General features: G+C 37.1%; 2 protein-coding genes across 7 annotated transcripts; one reads left to right on the top strand and one right to left on the bottom strand.

The window, feature by feature from the left end:
• Positions 1-28: 28 nt before the first annotated feature.
• pdxdc1 (pyridoxal-dependent decarboxylase domain containing 1) lies at positions 29-24,021 on the bottom strand. 6 transcript variants are annotated; one of them, XM_089128647.1, is made up of 24 exons: positions 23,998-24,021; positions 13,376-13,449; positions 13,143-13,211; positions 12,900-12,974; positions 12,097-12,246; positions 10,956-11,145; positions 10,722-10,790; positions 9,939-10,017; positions 9,749-9,833; positions 8,489-8,537; positions 8,298-8,399; positions 8,062-8,187; positions 7,895-7,945; positions 6,145-6,225; positions 5,190-5,250; positions 4,686-4,756; positions 4,422-4,527; positions 3,661-3,832; positions 3,438-3,556; positions 3,223-3,344; positions 3,028-3,120; positions 1,893-1,989; positions 1,666-1,764; positions 29-1,505 (listed from the first exon to the last, which is right to left on the bottom strand). In XM_089128647.1, the coding sequence occupies exons 1-24, from the start codon at positions 24,016-24,018 to the stop codon at positions 1,276-1,278; spliced, it is 2,391 nt and encodes a 796-aa protein (XP_088984773.1). In that variant the 5' UTR covers positions 24,019-24,021; the 3' UTR covers positions 29-1,275. The 6 variants fall into 6 exon arrangements, with proteins under 6 accessions (XP_088984773.1, XP_088984772.1, XP_088984771.1 ...); XM_089128646.1 differs by lacking the exon at positions 23,998-24,021 and adding an exon at positions 14,289-14,539 and having other exon boundaries at positions 12,097-12,243; XM_089128645.1 differs by lacking the exon at positions 23,998-24,021 and adding an exon at positions 14,289-14,537.
• mpv17l (MPV17 mitochondrial membrane protein like) lies at positions 18,595-21,554 on the top strand. Its single transcript, XM_039685930.2, has 4 exons — positions 18,595-19,433; positions 19,530-19,600; positions 19,914-19,943; positions 20,099-21,554. The coding sequence occupies exons 1-4, from the start codon at positions 19,130-19,132 to the stop codon at positions 20,282-20,284; spliced, it is 591 nt and encodes a 196-aa protein (XP_039541864.1). The 5' UTR covers positions 18,595-19,129; the 3' UTR covers positions 20,285-21,554.
• Positions 24,022-24,068: the final 47 nt, after the last annotated feature.

Here is a 24,068-nt window from a genome sequence, read left to right as displayed (position 1 = left end):
TAAAGGCAGTTAAAAAAACACTGTAAAGTCATATTTTAGCATTTTCTTTATTGTCATTTACTTAACTGCTCATAATTATGTAAAATAATTGTTTATTATAAAAAAAAAACACCCTTCATAAGTTTGACACAATAAGTCAGTACTCATTTCATCCAAAGAAAAATCTCAATTATTTATTGCACCAGTTAAGACAGAATCATTTTGAAAAAAAAAGGAGCAGATCTACAATTACATTATTCAGTAAGGAAGCAAAGTTACAGAAAGAGCACTTTATACCCCTCAAAATATGGATGGATGTGATAAAACTGTAGTGAATTTCTTCTCATTTATAATTCCCACAATATTCATACAATAAATGAAACTACATTTCCCCAGTAGCAATGCTTTTTTTGTGCGCTAAAACCATTAACATTGGTGTAAACAAAAAATAAGGATCTTCCTTTTAGAACATTATGTGTAGCCTTCATAAACATCCAAAAAAATGTAACAATTACTCAAAGAGACATCTCTGAAACATTCTTCACAGTGAGAACAGTCTAATAATCATTTCACTATTGGTAAAACCAAAAGTGCTGGATGGGTATCTGTTTGATTTGAACTTCTTTTACACACAGCAAATGTTACTCATGTCTCTAAATAGCCTAATGTTCTCCAAGATAATTATTTAGAGTATAAATAAATATTCTGCTGTTCTGGTTAAAGTGTGACATTCTGTACATAAAAGTGCAATAAGGCTATCATTTGATTAGAAACAGCTGCAAGAAGTCTTCAAGCATCAACTTTCCTTCTTATACATCGGCCTTTAGAGAGCACATAAAGCAAGACCATCTTTTGGCAAACAAGACATTTTGACATTAACAATCATGACAGTAAGGCCACAATAGCCCTTTCGTTGTGTAAATAATGCGTGGAAACGGATCAGAAAACCTGTCAGACAGGCCTGTAGATGACAAAGATAAGCATTCAAAATCAAAACCTAAGACGTACTGCCACCCATAATGGTAGAATATATTGGCAATGCACATAAAGAACCGTGAGCAGACCCTATAACATATGATTAACCAAATTTAAAAAAGTGCAATTGATTATTTAATAACTAATAAGGGACGTGAGATTCAGACACATATTCAGACATTATTTTCATGAAATTCCAGTGTTTTGTTATTTGCATCTAAAGCTGCTTCTTTTCTTAATTTCAAAAGTGGTTTGCTCAAAAGCATCAAGGTTATGGACACATATTCCTCTGTTATATAGAGCAACCATTTAGGAGTGGTCTTATCTAAGGTGGTCTACACTCTCTGTCTCTTGTCCCTCTGGCACACGCTGGTCGGATGAAGCTGTATCCTCCGGTATGTGCGCAGGATTCTCCTGAGGGACCTCCGCCTCCTCCACATCAGTGACCTGAACCGGTGCCGTTTCCCTGAACGATTCTTCGAGCTGGCTGACAGAGCTGGTTTCACTAATAGAGTCTGAGCCTGCTCCATGCCGCCGGAAGAGTTTTTGGCCTGTGAATCACATGGTGTGATTAATCTGAGAGGTATGTGAACATCAATGAAACACATTGATGAATAATTCTAATGTCAAATAATGATAATTTCATTATTTTGTGGACGCAGAGTAATTCGATGTAATTAGGGTCATACTGATCTTAGATCAAGATGGTACCTGGAAACCGTTTGGTGCTGGACTTGGGGGAATCAGGGGAAGCTTCTGTATTCATCTGGGCTTTTATGGAATAAACAGGCTCGGTGCTGTCCAGACAACCTATGGAGAAGAAAAAATAGATACTGTATACAAACCTAAAAACTACAAGTTCTTTTGACAATTTCATTAGAAAACATTTTTAGCACATATATATATATATATATATTTATATATACTGTATTATATACCTTCAGCTAGGTTAAAAGTTCTTCCTTTGACAGAGGCCTGAACCGGGGAGAACCAGTTAAGCACAGAGCCCACTAGAGGAATTTGTCGAAGTACGCCCTAAAAAATAAATGGAGAAAAATTACACATCAACATGGTCTCTATTGGAATGATTTATGGTGTATTTAATCAGAAAAGGAATTTCACAAAACTACTTTACTTTCCTTTATTTTTTGATTGAATACATGTAATAATTATTAACATTTATTATTATATTTATTTATAATGAATTACGATTTGAGAAGTTCAACTGAATTTCTAAATGTTTGGTTTATTGTAAAACACGATGATCATGTTCTCCATCATGATTTTTGAATGATATAAAGAGCATCTTCAATGGAAACAAGAACATTTGACCATCTGAAAAAGGAGTCACATGATCAATATCACATAAGCCCTAGTTACATCTGGTATTAAGATGCATTTCAGTCGATCAAGTGGACGACACTAAATGCATTTGTAAACGGGGGTCCAAAATGTTGAGCATGTCCACTTTCGACCAATTCCAGAGTTAGTTGAAAATCCATTCGACTGGATTGCTTTCGTAGTGTAGACGCTCATGTGGCCGAATGTGTTTGAACAGCCACAAAAGACCGTCTGCTCTCCGGCTACTGACCTAATGCCTAAACCTTATGGGAAGCGCACTAGCCCGACGGGATTTAAACTCAATTTGGTTTGAAGAAGAACAATGTACTAAGCACAATGTTCTCTCACCATTCCTTATTTCTAACACACATTCACTTTCTTCGCTGTGGTCTTGTCAGAGCAGAAACAAAAGTTGTGTGTTTTCCCATCCTCTCATTTCGCATTCATATGTAAATTGCATGAGCTCATTTCATCCATTAGATTGAAAGTCCATAAATTTTAACCACCCCTTCAAAAAATCAGGACAGTATTGGTTGAAACTGGACAAAAGAGATGGATTAAAACACCAAGTATAAACAGGATGGTGTAAAATGTATTTTTCCTAGAAATTAAGTGCCAAAACTTGCTTAAAACTTTCTTTGGTTCAACTATTTCAGAATCCTGAAAATTGTTTATTTTCAGGGTTAAAGAAGTTTTTTTTGGTCCACAGTCTACTTACAGATATGCACTTACCTCCTCAATAAGTTTCTCTTCATTTGCTTTCTGAAGCTGCAGCTCAGCTTCCTGAATGCCTCTTCTCACAACCTCAGTCATGTTCTCAAACAACTAGGCACAAACAGATGCATTATTTCGAATCATTTATCTGATATTCGGTGTCTACTCAAATTATTAAACACCTGTCCAAAAGAAAAAAAAATGAAAGCATACCTTTCCACTTTCCTCAATGTCTCTTCCAACAGATCCTATAGTTTCCACCAACTCTGCCACATCCAGGTCTTCAGTTGCCATTCCAATAAATATGCCATTAGTTTCTTCACAAAACTCAGGACCTGGACACAATACAGCAGTTCTAAAGTCACAGAATTCATGTGAATTTAAAAGCAATGCTACAGCTGTCAATCATGGGAGCATTAGTCATTTACCACAAGAGAACTCCAGGTCTGTATCAAGCTCCATCAGTTTCTTAAGCAATTCACTGTTGATCTTCTCCACCCTTTGTTGTCTCTTATCTTCATCAAGGTCTGTGTTTCTGGGCTCATACCTGGAAAAAAAAGAAACTATCAGGCACTGTGGAAATGTGCAATAAGGAAAGTTTCCTTCTTCCTCAGAATGAGGGAATATCTGTTAGGGTCAATGTTGACTCACCTAACAACTCCAAGACCAGGCCAGCTCAGGTCCTCAATGTATGAGAGTGAAGCTTGCTGTAGCACCTCATCCTTGAAGTCCTGTCTGAAGCGTAGGGTGCAGCACAGGACTGGAATCAACTCTCCCAGCTTCTCCACCAGTGCCGCCACATCATTCTCCTGAGTGCCAAGGGCTACACACACACATATACCACCACCATTGTTAGCATGAACATGGCAACATGAATTAGGTCTGTGAGAAAATTTGGCCAAAGAAAACAGCTTTTACTTGCCATGCTCAGAATAATACATATGTTTCTTTGCCCAGCCATTCAAATGTAGACATGCATTTTGACAAAATTCAGTTTATTGCGAGCAACAATATATATATATGAAGAGTTCAGATGCAAAAGCCTCTAAATGCCATTTGAAATTTTCTTCTTTAATGATGATTTTTATCAAACTTGTATATTTAAGTTCAAAAATTTCACTTAAATAACAATTAATAGGTAATTATCATTGCCATTTAAGTGAAATTACTGAACTTAATTATACAAGTTTGATAAAAATCATCATTAAAGAAGAACATTTCAAATGGCATTTAGAGGCTTTTGCATCTGAACTCCTCATATATATATATATATAGTACATGTAAATTACATTCTATGGGCCTATTCTTCTTAGTTTAACCCACATAATTTTAAGAAAAGTTCCACCCAGTTTGTCTCCAGTTTCTTAGTGTGATAGCATTCCAGATTTTTAATTATCTCCCAAATGTCTTACCTGCAGCGGTCATGAGGGGGCTGAAACGAACACACGTGCCCTCATCTTCCAGCTCAACCACATCTACGCCGCTGAGGGGAACCTGCAGCGCCAACTGCTCACCTAACTGTCAAATCAGATCAAAGCAGTCGAGTCACTCGTTTGTAAGAAAAGCATCTACGGTGTATATACAGGTCGCACTGCATTCTATTATACATGCCCAGCTTACTTATTTCACAACTTACTAATTTCCTATAATATATTGTTAATGAGAGAAGCATTTACCCATCTGTTAAGGGCATCAATGATATCTCTCTCTCCCGCAAAATATCCTTCAACTGAGCCGCCACTCGAGGCTGAAAATTAGAGTTTTTGGCTGTTAGAGATATATTTACACTACACACACCACTATTCAGAAATTTGAAAGTAGTCTCTTATGTTTACCAAGGCTGCATTTACTTGGTAAACATAATAATAGTAAAAACAATAATATAATTAAATATTTTGTAACATTTTAAATGTGTTTAATGTCACTTACATTTTGAATTTAGTCCATTCTTGCTGATTAAAAGGGCAACGCTTTATTTTAGTGTTCTTGTTACATGTAGTTACTATAATAATAATAACTATAAATTATGTATAACTACATGCAACTAACCCTAAACTAAAACCCTAACCCTATAGTAAGTACATTAATAAAAAATGTATAAATACAGTGCAACAAAGACACCTTAAAATAAAGTGCAACCAATAGAACCATATACACACAACCAAGGAAAGGCAACTTACGAGCGCTGTTGTCTTGTGAAAACCTGAACACTACCACGGGAGAATTCAGTTCATCCTCCACCTACAAAGATCAGAGAGACACTGAGGGTGGGGACGGGGTCTCAAAACACCTGTGACACATCTGAGGATTTATTACAGGAGGCCTTAAAGTCATGCTGTGAGCACTAACATGTTATTGTAACAATTGGTTAAGTATTTAAATGCTGTGATGCAATGTCATGGAGAGGCTTTTTGTTTGCTAGCTACAGGTTTGACAGGTCAATCTATACAATGTGGCGCATGACATTAAGTCATGCATACGTGCTGCTGGAACCTTTGCTATAACTAAGAAAAGCATATAATTAATTAAATTATGCTTCTCACATGATTAATGGACATTTTCATGAATAAACGTCTAACCACCACATACATAAAAAAAAAGCCTAACAAATATCATTCAAGAGACTCTTTTGTGTCCAAGCCATTTAAACAAATGTAAGATTTGTTTTATGAACAAATGACTTCATTGAGCCTCTTAAAAACATTAAATATACATTGTAATGTGGTTCCTGTTTTAGCTACACATATAGTCGCATCTAACGTATGAATAACTTCATTCTGAAGAATCTCTTAATAGTACGAGTGTTAGTATTACACACAGGAACATCAGATTTGCTCCATCTCTCACAAAGGCCATTTTGAAGAAATCTGCTTATTTCCCATGATGGCTCATTGTTGCTCTAAAGCGAGGTCCAGCATTGATGCCCAACAAGTCATCAAGCTCTGTGAAGTGACATTCCTAATGTTGTGTACACATGCCTGTAGCACTGGCAGGCCTTTACAGGAGTAAAAGCCTTTAAACTGAGCACCAGCACTTATGAGTGGACATGGTGAGGGAGGGAACAGTGGAGAAACAGCGCAGGTGAAAGGGAGGAGTGGAGTGGGATCAAGCAAGCAGAGGATTGGTCCCACCTACAATAGAGAGTATAAGAGAGCCCAGCACGTCCCGCAGCGAGCCCCCGGAGATGGGAGGGACCCGGGAATGAGACACCACATCCTGAAACCAAGGTACCCACGCTCACTAACACACTATGTATACAGTATAAGAGCTGCACACATTGCTGACGGTCACAAACCACACCGCCAACATACATATGACAAACACTCTGCTCTTTACCATGCGCAAAGCCTCGAGGAGAGACACCTCGCTGTCAAGGATATCCTAATGGTGGTGACACAGAACAGAGGTGTTTGCTTTTAAGGTTTAAGCCTAGATTCTCTGACTGAAAGAAAAAAGTGGGCCACTGATAAAATGGACGAAAATGTTCAAAAAGCTTAAAAAAAGTGTAAATAATATCTACCAATGGTAGCTGATATATTCATTTTCAGCTGAAATATTTTAGCACTGTGATATAGTATGGGTTTAAATGGCAGAAATGTCTACCAGTGATGATAATATCAACAACATTTTAAGAAAAGGTCACTAGTAAAAGAAAAGTTGGGTCATTTACTCACTTTCAAGTCATTCCCAACCCATCGACTTCCTTTCTTTCATTAGGGATGCACCGATATGAACATTTTGGCCGATACCGATAACCGATCATTCTTTATATTTGAAAGCGGATAACCGATATATCGGCCGATAAATTTAAATCCAAATTTGTATCTAATTTTGAGAGCCTGATTACAAAAACAAAAATCTCATAATTAAATCCATGTCCCAAGCACACGATTATAATGATGTTCTCATTATAGTGTTGTATAGCCGATATGACAGATTTGCGCTGCATTGCGAACCGTATTTTCATTTTTTGAAGAGATTTCAATCATATTTCAAGAAATTCAAAAACAAACAGTGCTCAACAAGTGTCTCAGCTGAAGGGAATAATATATTATTTATCGGCTTTAATATATCGGCCACATTTTCTTACCAGGCCGATAACGATAACATTAAAAATGAACATATATCGGCCGATACCGATATGCTGGCCGATATATCATGCATCCCTACAAAATAGGTTAACTTTTAAAGCATATTGTGATTGATATTTCCCATATAAAGAAAGTAAATGGGAACTGGGTCTGTCAAACTCCTAAATGAAAAAAGCACAATATCTTGTACTATCCTTTTATGCCTTTGGAAGCCATACAACATTGTTATTTTAATTGTATTTATTTATTTATTTGTCATTTTTATTTTTTATTTTCTGTTTCTACCACAATAACGTATTTTATTTGAGGTAGTGTGCAAAGCAACATTTCTACTTTTCATTTAAGAGCTTTAAGGTTCAGTGTTTCTTATATTTATAGCTTTATTTCAATTAATTAAAATGATTTTTAATAGTTTTAATGAACAATGTCACACAAATCTATTGTATAGCAGTGTTGTTAACAAACCATAATGCAAGTAATTATTCACCAAATATTTTCTGTGAATATGAATTTGAGCGAAGCAAAGTGAATCTGTTCCTCACAGAAGCTATAGTATAACTTAAATTTAGTGTTTATTCCATGGAAGAAAAATGTATTTGTGTTTGGAACAACATAGGGCGAGTGAATAAAACTATCATTAATAGATGAACCAACACCAACTCCGGGTAGAGGAAATACTGATACACAGAAGCTTCAGATACTTTCAATTCACATACTTATTTGTGAGGACTGTGGTGTAATTGTAAAATACTGTACCGACCTACAGCTAAATGTTTCAAGACAAGTTTACCTACCGAGGTTTTTATTGAAGCCAGTGTCTTCAAATGCTCCAAAAGCTGTTGACTCTACAAAGAAACAGAACAATTCCCAACAAGGTCAGAGTAAATCTAGCAGTGTTTATAGTACTTTACGCCCACTACAGTGCATGAGATTATCTAAATGAAGTTGGCAGGGTACTCACTAGCTGAGAGGCATGCTTAATCCTCTCAACAATCCCATCATGCCCAAGGTACTGAAGGGACAGCCAGAGAGGCAAAGCCCGAAGCTTCTCCACCGGTTGGCTGGATGTCAGACCTGCTGTGAGCGACTGCCCCCAGTCGGCAGGGAGGACAAGACAAACAGCATGAGGTATTTGCACATTCCTATATGATGTGCTGTATAATGCTGATTGGCACTTATTTTAAAGGTCCAACTTACCAGGGCCGGATCCTCATGTCTGTAAAGAGTGACAGCGGGCACAGCGGGCAGGCCCAGCCACGGGCCTGGAGTCAAAGTCATACTATCGCACTTGGTGGCCGCCTTGATAGTTAGAGGGAGAAAATTAGAGCACATTCTTGACAACAGGAAGAAAATGCAGGGATTTGATTGCTAAAAAACCCACAACATACCGTGACAGTGGAGGAGATCTGACCAAGAGCAAGCGTTGCCAAATTAACCCTGAAAAGAATGCCACAGAAAGTCAATTTAAACAATATCTGTTCAAAATATGTTAATCAACTCTGTTTATTCAAACACACACACACATTAAATACATTTATGCACTCACCAAAAGGATTAGGAACACCGGTTCAATTTCTCATTAATGCAATTATCTAATCAACCAATTATATGGCAGTTGCTTCAATGTATTTAGGGGTGTGGTTCTGGTCAAGATAATCTCCTGAACTCCAAACTGAATGCCAGAATGGGCATAGGTAATAGGTGATTTAAGCAATTTTGAGCGTGGCATGGTTGTTGGTGCCAGACGGGCCGGTCTGAGTATTTCACAATCTGCTCAGTTACTGGGATTTTCACACACAACCATTTCTAGGGTTTACAAAGAATGGTGTGAAAAGGGAAAACATCCAGTATGTGGCAGTCCTGTGGGCGAAAATGCCTTGTTGATGCTAGAGGTCAGAGGAGAATGGGCCGACTGATTCAAGCTGAGAGAAGAGCAACTTTAAAATAACCACTCGTTACAACCGAGGTATGCAGCAAAGCATTTGTGAAGCCACAACACGCACAACCTTGAGGCGGATGGACTACAACAGCAGAAGACCCCACCAGGTACCACTCATCACCACTACAAATAGGAAAAAGAGGCTACAATTTGCAAGAGCTCACCAAAATTGGACAGTCAAAGACTGGAAAAATGTTGCCTGGTCTGATGAGTCTCGATTTCTTTTGAGGCATTCAGATGGTAGAGTCAGAATTTGGCGTAAACAGAATGAGAACATGGATCCATCATGCCTTGTTACCACTGTGCAGGCTGGTGGTGGTGGTGTAATGATGTGGGCGATGTTTTCTTGGCACACTTTAGGCCCCTTAGTGCCAATTGGGAATCGTTTAAATGCCACGGCCTACCTGAGCATTGTTTCTTTTGACCATGTCCATCCCTATATGGCCACCATGTACCCATCCTCTGATGGCTACTTCCAGCAGGATAATGCACCATGTCACAAAGCTCGCTTCATTTCAAATTGGTTTCTAACATTCAAATTGGTTTTTAACATTGTTAAATCAATGCCACGCAAAATTAAGGCAGTTCTGAAGGAGAAAAGGGGGTCAAACACAGTATTAGTATGGTGTTCCTAATAATCCTTTAGGTGAGTGTATATTCACATCCACATATATTTAAAACCTATAACATATAACCAGTTGATACCAACCCCTCCACATGAAGCCACATGTTGTACTGAACGCAGAGCTCTTTCAGGCGACTGAGTTTGTCTGTGTGACCTGCACCTGGCGTTCCTGAGAGATTAACTAAATATTAATGATCCACTGTAAAATTGACTATCAACATATGCATGCAAAAAAACTAAGTTGCTTGAATAAATAAGGTCCTAGCAAACCGACCAGCATTCGCTATCAACAGCAGTGGAACTTTCCCTGATTCGCGATCATCTTTGATGAGCTTGTCAAGCAATGCAACATCCTTTAAAAAGAAAATTTAGTGAAAAACACACCATTTTAGCTCATCTTGTATTCATTTGATCAACACGGTCTCATTACTTTTGTGAAAAAAAGAGTTTCAATTCCAATTATCTTTCTATTTAATGTGTTAATGTTAGTGTATGTCTGCACTGTTTTGCATATAGACTGATGCAAATTCCTTGTTTATCTTTTACTTGGTTTAATTTGTTCTTAAATGTACACTATCGTTCAAAAGTTTGGGGATCAGTGAGATTTTTTTTCTTTTAAAGAAATACTTTTTCAAGGATACATTACGCTGATTAAAGGTGACAGTAAAGAGATTTATAGAGTTACTTTACTTGAACTTTCTATAAATTAAAGAATCCTGATCAAATGCATTATGACTTGACTTCCATATAAATATTAATCAGCACAACTGTTTTCAACAGTGATAATAATGATAAACGTGTCTTGCGCAGCAAATCATCATATTAGAATGATTTCTGAAGGATCACGTGACACTAAAGACTGAAATAATGAAAATTCCGCTTTTTGGTCGCTGGAATAAATTACATTTTAAAATATAAATCAAATATTTTACTGTTTTTAGTGTATTTTGAGCATATAAGATTTCTTTCAAAAAAACATTTCGAAAAATCTTACCAAACCAAAACTTTTGAAAGCTAGTGCACTCCCTTCAGTATTCACCAAAATACAAATTCTTACCATTTGATGCAAGGAGCCAAACATGGTGTTACAGGGCACAATACAAAGACTTGACAAAGGCAGTCCTAGCTGAAAAGAAAAAAAAAAACAAAAAAAGTTTTCTAAATCAAAGCACATAGCATCCATCACTATGCAAATGCACACATGTAGTGTTTTAATGTAGTGTGGTTGGTGGTAATGTGAAACATTTCAGATCATGCAGCATAGACAAGCGAAGTGGAGGTGACATTGTACCTGACTGCAGAGATATTGTCCCAGGCCAGGTCTGCATGCAGCACTTTGGTAAATCACAGGATGTTTGGAGCTCAGCACTGTAAAGCCCTCTGTAGCGTACTCCTCATAATGAGTATTAATAACTAGCCGACACACCTTCAGCAGCCCCTCACGATCATCTTCATGGTAATATGCCGAGCCATTTTCATATCTATGAAAAATAATTAATTCCAATATTTTAAAGGTGTCATCAAATGCCTATTTTCCCCAAGTTGGTATGATTCTTTAGGGTCTTTGTGTAAAGTTTGTAACATACTTGTGTAAAACACCCTTTTTACCTCCTCAAAGACAACTCTCTTCACAGAGACCCGTTTCGGTGCACGTCTCTTTAAAAGATAATGAGCAACTGCTCACCAACCCTCTCCTCCATGGTGTATTCAAATGGCTGAGGGCGGAAATACGCTAATACGGAACGGTTCATCAGTGGATGTGAGCGGAGCATGAGCAATGTGACATCATATTGCATCCAATATGACAGCATATTGAATTTTGCATCCGATGACCCCTTTAATATTTACCAAATCCCAAGATGAATTTCCATTTTCATACTGTACATCACAATGTTTTCATGCCTGAATTCCCTAGTAGCAGTTTTTAGTGTTTTATTTTATATTTATTTAGTTGAAACAAGATTTTTCATTTAATTTATTATAAATTGGAAAAATGTCTCTCGCTCTTGGTCTCTCGAAAAAGATCCACTCTCACTCTTAAAGAAATCCAACTTCATCTGACATGTCATGAACTTTAGGTTGCACCTCATATTTTGTTGGTAGAGAATCTCTTTTTAACATTTCGAATATCATTTATTGGTCATTACAATATAATGAGGGTGAGTAATTAATTAATTTAATTATTAATGACATCATTTTAATATCTGGGTGAACTACACCTTAAAGTCACTGTTATAATAAAAAGCTTGATCTTTTGCCCCCTAGGTTTTTTTTAAGTGAAAGACAGCCTAAACAATTTGCTAAGATGAACCAAAGATGGATTTATTAATCCTCTTCAACACAAATCTCTATACATCACTTAATTTTGTTTGTATGACAAGAAGAAAATCCACCTGAAACCACATGAGATTACCGAGATAACTTGAGCGTACCTGAAAAGCCTGCAGAGCCAGAGAGTGGTGTCCGACAGGATGCGGGTGGTCAGCTTTCTCAATCTTTCTCGTTCCAGGACAGAAATATATGCAGCCAGACTGTGTCCTAATAGAGCCATGTGTCCCTGCTCTCCGACATACTGCATCCTGCTAAACAGACATTTATAGTTTTATCACACCACATGGTCACAAAGGGGTTTACATATGCTCTCGGTCAACTTGTAGACCAACCCTAAGACTAATTCAGACTTGGTTAATGAGTAAAAAAAAAGCCTTTGAATAACATTATTCTAAGAGACTTTTCTGCCTTGTATTTTATTTAAAATTTGTCTGTAGAAAGTCTTTAAGAGTATTTTATGTTTTGAAGAAGGCTTATTTCTCACAAATGCTGCATTTATTTTATCCAAAATACTGTAAAACAGTGATATTAGTACTACAATTTAAAAGAACAGTTTTCCATTTTAATACATATTAAGGTACAATTTATTCCTGTGATGTCAAAGCTGCATTTTCAGTAATATAAATCTTTTGTAACATTATAAATGTCTTTACTGTCACTTTTGAGAAATTGAATGCATCCTTGCTGAACAAAAGTATTTATTAATTTTCATTAATGTTGAGCATAGTGTAAGCATTAGTTTAAGAACAAATGAGCAAATATACATCTACATGATCCCACACTTTTGAACAGTAGTGTATAAATTAAAAACTCCTATTGTCAAAAACACATTCAAAAGTCCTAAGGAATTTGTTTCTTGGTTTTAGGTCTACAAACCAAACAGCTCCATAATGCTGTGACCTACCGATGACCCTGCTGGTCATCATCCCCATGCATCAGGTTCTGGACTAGCTGGAGTACGCTAACAACATCCTGTCCACTGTCGGAAATGTATGGAAAAAGAAAGAAGAAAAGAAAGACTTTGAAATGTTTTGAAAATATATCAGATATGACTTGAAACCCCATGAAATACCTTATAAATACAGAGCAAGACAAGAAACATTATAAATGTAAAATGTGATTTACAGTATTATCGAGTCTCACTCACTCTCCTTGTAAGGGTCCAGGAATGTCTTTCCAACTCAACTTTCTTCTTTCTTTAATCTGATCAGATTCCCTGAATAAATCCACACAACATTATGGTTATACAACGATACTTGGTATATGTAAAACAAAACCCTGGACATAGTGTCAACATGTCATAAGAAGGTTATTAGCATAACAGCTATGTGAATTTAATCACAACAATTACTGAAAATGTTGTAATGTAAAAGGTCTTACAATTTTCCACTTTCTAAAATCTTTATGGCACCAGAAAGATGGTTCCCCATCTCAGCAAGTGTAGGGTCCATCATCTACAATTACACAGTAGAATGCATATGGTTACTTCCTTGTGAAGGACATTGCATTGAAAAACTGGATGACTTGCTAACTTGATCACAATGGCTGTATATCACATTTCTTGTCACATCAAATAAAATTATTACTCATGCTTTAACAAAACTCATATTTCACCTGTAGGGCACTTTCACCGCCTGTGATAAAAAAAGAAAACATTCACGCCTCTGTCCATTTGTGATAATTGGGCGTTTTTAACATTACAATACATTCAAACACTGACTAAATAACAAAAATACTATTAGTAGACTTGGTAAATGCTTTTTTTTGTGTGTGTGTGAATTCTGCTAACTTGCATAAAATTAGTCTGATTAGTCTCTTAATTCTAGCTTTCTCTGTTCTACATGTGTAATTCCTGATATACAGGATATGAAAACCTGTCGGATGACAAGGCTCATTCCATTACACGGGCACTCATCTAGTAAGATAATGTCATGCCTATCCTCGTGCGCATCCTGTTCTAACACAACGCATCAATAGGCTACACAACTGATTTGTGACTGTTTCAGTTTTAGAAATACTTTAGAAATACTAAACGAAAGTGGTTTGCAGACCACCATTTTTGTATTTTGCTGACCACCATCTATTAAAGCCTAAATTTCATTTTCACATTACAAGAAAAGGGACGGTATCACTAGACGGTGAGCTTTATGCACAAACGTTACTCAATTGAGGCTTTAAATGAATCCAGTAGCATCCAGTAGCATAGCATCATCCAGAGAATAAGCTTCCTGCACTTTAATCAAATGAGCGAGTCCTTCAGGGAATGATATAATTACGCACTGTTCTACATTACCTTCACGGGCGGTTTATCCATGCAATGTTGAAAACCCAGTCGCATGGACTAGTCCCTGTGCGTTGTCACTTGCTGTGTATTTTAGGGAAGCAAAACCAGAAAGCACAAGAATCCACTTCGGGTACCCTTTCTCTTTGGTTATTTGTATAGTCAATTGAATTGTGCTACTTCCTGGTGTCATGCCGCTCCACGCTGGCAGCGCTGACGTAGCCTAAACATACGCCCCCTAACAGTGTCCGTGACTCGTGAGCTCCTTGGTTTACCCCTTACTTACCCCCAACGCAAAGACATGTAATGATGCAGTACAGTAGTGTGTGGACTGTCTCCGACGCAATTCGGTTCTTTCGAATAGAAAATATTCGAAAAACCTGATTCAGTTTTTCTTTTACGTCATGACGTGGCCTCTGACATCACGCGGTGGAAATCACATGCTTTTATATAGGCTACGTTTAAATAATGAAATACATTTAACGTGACCAAATTTATTTTGTTGTAGCCATGATTGAGCTCATAAAAATATAGTAATGCAAAACCAAAATATAATTTGCATTCAAATTAATTTACATCTTCTTGGTTGAAAAGTGTTTGCAAATTGTTTTATTAAAACTTACCAAAACCAAACCATTGTTAAGAAAAGCATTTACAGGATTTATTAAATACTATTACCAAAAATAAATTTGTGTCTGGATAAAACTGTTGTAAAAATATTTCCAATGAGTTTTATTTGTAAAGTTGATGTTATTTGGGTATTTAATATCCCATTTTTCATTACGAATAGTTGATGTTCGGAGCAGGCGGTTCTCTTCTTTGATTCATTCAGACTGCTGCATCCAAATACACTCTTCTGTGTCTTGAGTAGACTTATTTTAAATAAATACTAACTTCACAACTGCTATTATGCCAAAGGTATTGGGACAACCCAATACCAAATAGGTCGCTCATGAGCGCAGTGATTTTAACCGTTCATGAATAGAACCGTGATAGGTCCATTCGTAAAAATGTACTCACTAAATATTCCACAGTCAACTGTTAGTGGTATTATAACAACGTGGAAGCAATTGGGAACAACATCAACTCAGCTACAAAGTGGTAGGCCACATAAAATCACAAGAGTGGGGGTCAGTGCATCCTGAATCAGCACTGAATAGCTGCAGACCTCCAAACTTCATATGGCCTTCAGATTAGCTCCAGAACAGTGTGTAAAGAGCTTCATGGAATGGGTTTCAATGACTGAGCAGCTGCATCCAAGCCTTACATCACCAAGTGCATTGCAAAGTGTCGGATGCAGTGGTGTAAAGCACTCAGCCACTGGACTCTAGACCAGTGGAGAAGTGTTCTCTGGAGTGACAAATCACACTTGTCTGGCAATCCGATGGAAGAGTCTGGGTTTGGCGGTTGCCAGGAGAACTGGACTTGCCTGACTGCATTGTGCAAAGTGTAAAGTTTGGGGGGGGGCAAGGTCAAAGCAAGGTCCTTAAAGACATTGGTGAGCAAGTTTGGTCTGTGGAGGAACATAACTGGCCTGCACAGATTCCTGACCTCAACCTGACCTCCTGACCTCACACAGGTTAAGTAATCAACAGGTTTATTTGCAGAAGTATGTGATCACAACAATGGAAGCAGGTGAACAACTGATATTTGTAGTGTTCTGGATCGATATCTGGATGAGTAATGGTCATATCTGTAGCAGGTTCTGAAACGGAGTTTTAGGCAGATGATTGAAGATGGATGAAGGAAGCATATGACGGAAGACAAATCGTTCTGGTAGGTATCATGCAGGTAAGTGTTCTTTGAGGGAACAACGAAACCAGACAATGGTATGCAGGAGAAGTGTCTCTTAAGTCTGAGTCTGCAGTTTGGGTGGCCAGGGCGGATCGGCCATCGTGGCCTTTCCATGGGACTTTTGGCCACTCTAGCCAGGGACCCAGGGGATAGGTCTTTGAACAGGAATAGGTTGAGGAACAGAAACAGGAGCAGGGACAGGTCTAGGAACAGGTCTTGGGACAAGCTCTGACATGGCAGCAGCAATGCTGGCTGAGGGCTCAGGCAGTGTGGCGGTGGCAGCCATCGTAGCTGAGGGTTCAGGCGGCAAGGCGGTGGCCATCTTTGCCGAGAACCCAGATGGTGAGGCAGCGGCCGTCTTTGCCAAAGGAATCGCGAGGAGTGACAATAATATTCTCTGGGGCTTCTCTCATAAGAACAGGCTCAGACGTGGCAGTGACCTCGACAGGACGATACTCTGGAAGGGTGGCTGTCTCGACAGCCGCGAGACACTTGAGCTGGCTTGTGGGCTGAAGCGAGCTCAGGGACCAGCAGCAAATTTTCAGGCGCTGTGGAGGCCATCTTGGCCATCTTGTCCGAAGACACATGCTGCATCCCAATTCGCTTACTTATACTACACCCTAAAAGTATGTACTCTTTTTGTGCAAGTACATACTTTTGAGTGTGTAGCAAAAGAGTAGGCAAGCTTTGGGACATAACTATCACATTTAACAGACAGCTCTGCGTGCATGCGTGCTGCGTGCATCCTGTCATCGTAAACTGCCCTGTCAATCATCTTGTCACAGTTAAAATCATCCATTCTATCTAATTTGATTTCCTACCGTTTCAGAGCACGTTCATCTGCCAGTCATGGGTCTTTCATGCAGAGACTCTCCTCATGTTTGCAATTTGAATATAATGATGCATTTAAAAAAAGTAATGGCTAAACGTATCGTCACTTCACATCTTAAGTTCACACTGGGATGTGCTTAGAACCTGAGACATTGAGCAAATATTTGAAAATAAGCAACGTTTTGGGAGGCTTCTCCATATTAAGTGCATGTATAGCCTATACATGAGATCTCAATACCAAAAAAAAAAAAAAAAAAACATTTTGGTTGTTAAGTTTTCAGTTTTCCCAAGGATGAAATGTTAACATTTCAAGCATTAAAAGTCTCAGTGAACGTTGATAGCTCGAAGATAAGGATCTGGGGCCTCATGCATAAAACTTTGCGTAGATTTCATCCTTAAAGTGTGCGTACGCACATAAGGCAGAATTTGCGTACGCACAAAAGTTTTCAGATTTATAAAACCGTTCGTAGCCTACGCCAGAACCTGCGCAGAATTCACTTTATAAATCCCAGTCAGCGGGAGATTATGCGCACGTGCGTCTCCTCCCCGAAATAACCATATATGGAGATTACAACGCCTAGTTTTACTATGCATATCCTCATCTGCATATCATTTGCATATGATTATTCATCCACGTGATACCAAGTTTAACGGTACAAGACGTTAGGAAAATATGAAATGCGGATGTGCCGTCACATTATTACAAACATTTTTTTTTTGTAGCCTATATCCTTGCCTTGTTTTTGAATGAATAAATGAAATAGTGTTAAATACATTTCAGAGAAAGTTTTTCTCAATCTTTTCCACTGGCCAAATAGTATTTTTAATTGATTTATATTTTAATGGATAATGGAAGAGATTTTAATGGAAGAGATAGACATGGTTGTGCATTTGCACGAAACAGTTTTCTCAGACAATCTCTAGTTAAAACATTAAAACACAGCATGCCAAAAGAAAAGTGTTCAAAAGCAATGTATCCACAACAAATAGGTCTATTTCTATTTATTGAATATATATATATATATATATATATATATTGTAACTTCTCAGTAATGATTTCATGTAGTTTAAGAGTTTAACTCCATTAATGAGAATGGCATATTTAATCTAAATGTTTATATCAGAAGTAAAACATAGTGCCATTCTTTTATTTATTTAAACTATTATTGTGAATATGGACTGTATTTATGATTTGGACTCATAATGAAAATTTACGGTTTTACTCCATCTGCCGTTAGATTATAGGCTAGGCTATATGTGCGTCAGTTTCACCAAACGGCCCAACGCGCGTGCTGGCGCGGTCATTTAAGAAGGGATGGATGTTTGCTTCAAGTGATGATAGGTTTGTGAAATTATATTTGTATTATCTTTCTGTAGATGTATAATTTTCTTTAGATTCTCTGTCTAATAGTAAGCAAAAAGACATTTGACTCCAGCTCACCATCGGTGTCGCCAAAACCCATAATCTTCTAAAAGAGTGCGTACGCACGGTCAAGAGCATCCTTACGGTACGCACTTATTTACGCCAAGTTTATTTTTTATAAATCCCGATGTGCACGTGGAAAAATGCGTACGCATATTTCTATGCCCATTTTGTGCGTACGCAACGTTTATACATGAGGCCCCTGGTAACTGGTCTTACTAGGTGAGTTACGGTAGTCGATCTTTATCAGCTAAAGGCCTATATGCAAATCAGATCAAAGCGCGCCACCGCTGAACACGCGGGAGCGCGCGGGCAGATTAACGCAGGATTTGAGCACCTAAGTACGGGAAACTGCTGATCACCGTATGAACGTGCGCTGGAACCTTTTCATTTAATTGCTAAATGGATCAATGAATCGCAATTCTTGTTTTTGCCTGGCTGTCCTTTTAAAGTAAAAAGAAGATGGACTGAAGCAAAAGTATAACCTACTCGATTGATCTGTGTTTTATTTGGCAGTGCTTTAATGATTTTCTAATGTTTCTGAAAGATGTTTGCCAAGAGTCACAATTATGAGCTGTCAAACTATTAATCATAATAATAGTGTCTGTGCCTTTTAAATGTTGAACATAACTGACTAGAAACTAAGGGGATCAATTGAACAGCTTTCTAACTTGTACCTACTAAGCAAAAGGTCATTTTATGAGCTTAGCTGCGGCCGTCTGTCAATGTCAGCACCGTTTTGTTTCGTGCCCTTCGACATCATTTACAAAGGTTACAAAATAGCTACATTGTCGTTTTGCTGATCATGAGAAAATCGTTTTTCAAACGAGCAAAGGTATTGCCTTGGCTCAGTAATGTGACTTTGTACGGATGCTTGTTCGCCGGAGGGGATTTTGTCCATCAGTGCATCGCGCAGAGAGATGAAATGGACTGGAAACACACGAGAAACGTGGCGATTGTGGCTCTGAGTTTCCACGGTAACTTCAATTACTTCTGGCTACGAGTCTTAGAACATCGTTTCCCGGGAAGATCGGCTGGTATGATTTTCCGCAAACTGCTTTTGGACCAAACTTTTGCTTCACCTTTGGCGACCAGTGTCTTCTACACAGGTAAATATACCACATTTACATATAGGCTATAGCCTACATACACATATATTGCACGTGTTTATTTGTTCTATTTCACTCAGTTCTTTGTCTTTACAGGTGTGAGTTTCTTGGAGGGCAAAGAGGACATATATGCTGACTGGCGAGAAAAGTTTTTTAATACATACAAGGTAGGTAGGTCACTAAGTCATCTTTACCAGCTAGCCCATCACCATCACCAACCGTATGGACCTTTATAAATTGTCACAAAGGACAATTCATTGATGTCTAAATCAAATATGTCCAGTTGAAAATTGCCTAGTTGATTTTCTCTTTCTTTCTTGTCAAGGTAAACATGTATTATGTATGTGTGTGTCATTTCTTGGGTTTGTCTTCAAAAGGGTGGTAAAGTTAAAATGTCAATGTTCTAAATTTAGGTTACTGAGAATGATATAACTTTTTTGGCAAATACTCTAAATATGTTGGGGTTTTTTCACATTACAGACTGGACTGATGTACTGGCCATTCATGCAGGTATAAGAGCTATATTATGTCACCACAAACCATTTATACACAGATAACTGTGCCATACTTCTAAATATAAATATTCTATTTAATATCATAAATAAATATCCTTTGCATTGTCAATATTCTTGACAGTTATTATAATAATCTGTATTTTCTTACAGTTTTTGAATTTTGTTCTGATGCCTCTTTATCTGAGGACAGCGTTTATGGGCTGTTCAGCATTCCTGTGGGCCACGTTCTTATGTGTCTCACGACAGAGTGGGGATGGGACAGCAGCAGTGGCCTTAGCTTGGGTCATGGCCCCCAAAAAACGGCTTCTATCTCGCAGTAACGACGAGGAGAAGTAGAAATACAGTGGCGCACATGAACAACTTTGTGCCTTTGCGGATGGACATTTCTGTCCCACAATGGTACTGTATTGAGGCTGTTTATTAATCTTGTCACTTATGATCTTATTAAAAGTGATATTAAATTAACTTATAATTAACGTGTGCACAGATTTCATTTATATTTATGCAGGGGAAAAAAACATTTTATTTTGTATAGTTTTATGTTTGATGTGATTCAATTTGTTTACAGAAGGAAAATGAATTGTGTCTTTATGAATTTCACTGTATGGTGTTGCTGGGTGTTTTAGAGGTGTGCCCTGATTCAGGTCTGACATTAGGCCATTTAACCCAAATACCTTATTCATTTATTGAAATATTTAAAAATGGACATACTATGCAGTGTTTCGTCCAAACATGATTATTTTTCTAAAGAGAAACTCATAAGGTTTACATAACATATACTCATAAGGGATGCAGTAATCAAAATATTTGTATCTTATTAATATATATATATATGTATATTGTGATTATATATTGCTTTGTGCCGTTTATGAAATGTATTTTAGTGAATTCAGTGGTTAGATTGTTTGTAGATGAGTAGTAAAGTTTCTGTTTTTATTGAAGTGTATGTGAGAGGTGAGGTGTTTAACCGTGCAGAATTGTAAAACGAGACAGCTTAATGTAGGTTTTATGAGATATTGAGGGTGATGCTGGGTAACAGATAAACAGCTTTTCCGGTACTGATTGTCTGTGCTGGATTAGGCAGGATCACATGCTTGCTAATCTTAGAAGGGCAAAAATGTCTGCTGTGTGCTTTCTTTCTGCTATATATGACCTTTTGTCTGATAACAAAAACTGTGCACATGTAGCATATTAGTTTCAAAAATGCTTTTTTATTTTGGCTTTGAAATGTGTGATATTTTAGACAATTTAAGAAGGATTCTGCCATATATCAAATACTTTTAGTAATTTCTTGCATGCAATTTGCGTGAAATGCACATTTGGTTGCAACATACATGATTTTGTACATCATGGGCACAAATTGTTGGGGGTAACAAATTACAAGTATTGTGAGTTAAGTAATCAGATTACTTTTTTCAAGTAAAGTAACTTTTTCAAACAAGTAACGCAAGTTACTTTGTTTTCCCATTTATTGACTGATACCTGTACAGAAATTGGGAGTAAAGGTACTGTTGTATGAACATGAAGGTTATTGTAGATCTAGACTAAATGTGAGCATTGATTCATCTCACTTGCACACAAAAAGATTCAGTATTCCTCAAAATGAATAAAAACGGTGTAATGCAAACTCGTTAAGTTGTTATAATTAGTTAAATGTGAAATTGCACAAATATACTTAATCTCTTAATATTAAGTATATTAAGAAATAAAATTAATCTCACTTTATTAACCAATGTCTTGCTGCTGACCTTTGATGATCAAATTCAAACATGCACAGTAAAAAAAAACATTGGGTTATTTTTTGAACCCAACTGTTGGGTTACACACATTGGGTCACTTATTTTGTAAAAATTGTTTTGGCTGTCTAAGTGCATATGAAATTAGGTTCACACGCATGTAGATGAACACCCTCTCTGACATACATCATTGCCATATACCTCACAAATGGAAAAATGGTGTGTCCAACATTATGCTGAAAAGAAGTGCAGCTTAAAAGACATTCAGCCTGTAAGTAAAAACAACACTATCAAATTAGCTTTGATAAATTACACTGCTCTGCGGCTCATATGCATCAATGTCTTATTTTAATCAGTGATTATGCTTGTTAATGGGGTAATTCTGTCATTAATTACTCACTCTCTCGTTCCAAGCCTGTAAGGCATTCATTCATCTTCAGAACACAAAGGAAGATCTTTTAGAGTAAATCGAGAGCTTTCTGTCACTTCATTGACAGTCTATGCACTTTCAAGGCCGAGAAAGGCAGTAAAGACATCATAAAAGTAATCAATGTGACTCATGGTTTAACCTCAGTTATATGAACTGACACCAGTGATTTGTGTAAAAAACAAAACATAATTGTTGTGTTCATGCAACAAACGTCTGCTCTCGCATCAACACAACATGCATTGAGGGGCTCTGGTGAATATGCGTTGGAGATTAATATGTTGTAAATAAGGTGATTATGGTTAAGGGATAGAATGTCGCTTCATAACATTTAGGTTGAACCATGGAGTAACATTAGGTTAGAATACCTTAATTATGTCTGGAGGGACAGAAAGTGAAGATGACTGAAAATCTTATGGGTTTGGAACAACATGAAGGAGAGTGATTAATGACAGAATTAAACCATTTTGGGAAAACTACCATTAACAAGCATAATCACTGAAGAAAATAAGAAATTGCATATGAGCCGCAAGGCAGTGTAGTTTATCCAAGCTAATTTGATAGTGTTGTTTTTACTTACAGGCTGAATGTCTTTTAAACTGCGCTTCTTTGCAGCATATGTTGGACACACCATTTTTCCATTTGTGAGGTATGGCGATGATGGAAGGATGTCAGAAAGGGTATTAAAGGAGTAGTTCACTTAAAAAAAAACTTTTGCTGATAATTTACTCGCCCCCATGTCATTCAAGATGTCCACGTCTTTCTTTCTTCAGTCAAAAAGAAATTAAGGTTTTTGATGAAAACATTCCAGGATTTTCTCCATTTAATGGACTTCAATGGTAACCAAACGGTTCAGGGTCAAAATGAGAGTTTCAGTGCAGCTTCAAAGGGCTTTAAACGACACCAGATGATGAATAAGGGTCTTATCAGGGACCCTTCAAGTTATGAAATAAGATTTGTTCATTTTGATGAATGAGTTTGAACAGGAGAGTAACGAACGCTCATCACAGAACAGAGCAAGACGAGCATTTGTGCTTATAAAACTTAAACTTTTTTATTTATTTTTTAAATGACAGATCGTTTCGCTAGATAAGACCCTTATTCATCGTCTGGTGTCATTTAAAGCCCTTTGAAGCTGCACTGAAACTCTCATTTGGACCTTAAACCGTTTGGTTCCCATTGAAGTCCATCAATCAAGCAAGCCCAGTCCAGATGAGAAAAAGTAACACAAAGTAATAAAAGTGCAAAAAAAAAAAAAAAAAACTTGCATAAAACTTTTTGCATAAAAAGTAGGCAAACTAGTTTCTTTTTTAGGGTAAGCAACTTTCTTCACTGCCCAGGACTTTGAAAGGATATTTTATTTTAAAATAAGGATTACAGTTTTTTTTCTGTTTAAGTTTCTAAACATTTAAATTTCTATGATTCTTAAAGGGTTAGTTCACCCAAAAATTCTTAAAGGGTTAGTTCACCCAACCCTTTAATGTTTCTGCATTTTTAATCATTTATTTTAAGAGTTGGTCATGTTGCTCATGATGAAGCATGATGCTTTTTGAAAAGCAATTGGTATAGCCAATATAACTATAAAAAATAAACAAATGAATAAACACAAATATTAAACAAATTAAAGAGATTAAACCTTTTACCATTTAAATGGCAGAAAGATTCTGAAACTTTTCACATATTTTTATTATTTTAAAATAATTTATAATAATAACGTCATTTAAATTTTTTATTATCAAATATAATCATATTAGTATATAAAATGTAATCATAATTATAAATGGTAAATAGGCCTATATAACAACAATTTGACTGAAAATCTGGTATCTTTCAAAAACACCACTGCCATCCAAAAAAAGATCAGAAAAGGATTCAGAATCAGATACCTTACTTGAAAGTGTTTCCATGTAGCATATCTGAAGACATTCGTCTATAGAGGAGTGTTGTGTCGTACACT

The sequence above is a fragment of the Pimephales promelas genome, chromosome 3 (genome assembly GCF_988280905.1).
Source record: "Pimephales promelas chromosome 3, fPimPro1.hap1.1, whole genome shotgun sequence".
Lineage (NCBI taxonomy): Eukaryota > Metazoa > Chordata > Actinopteri > Cypriniformes > Leuciscidae > Pimephales > Pimephales promelas.
Note: the sequence above shows the minus strand (reverse complement) of the source record. Positions and strands in the feature narration are given on the sequence as shown.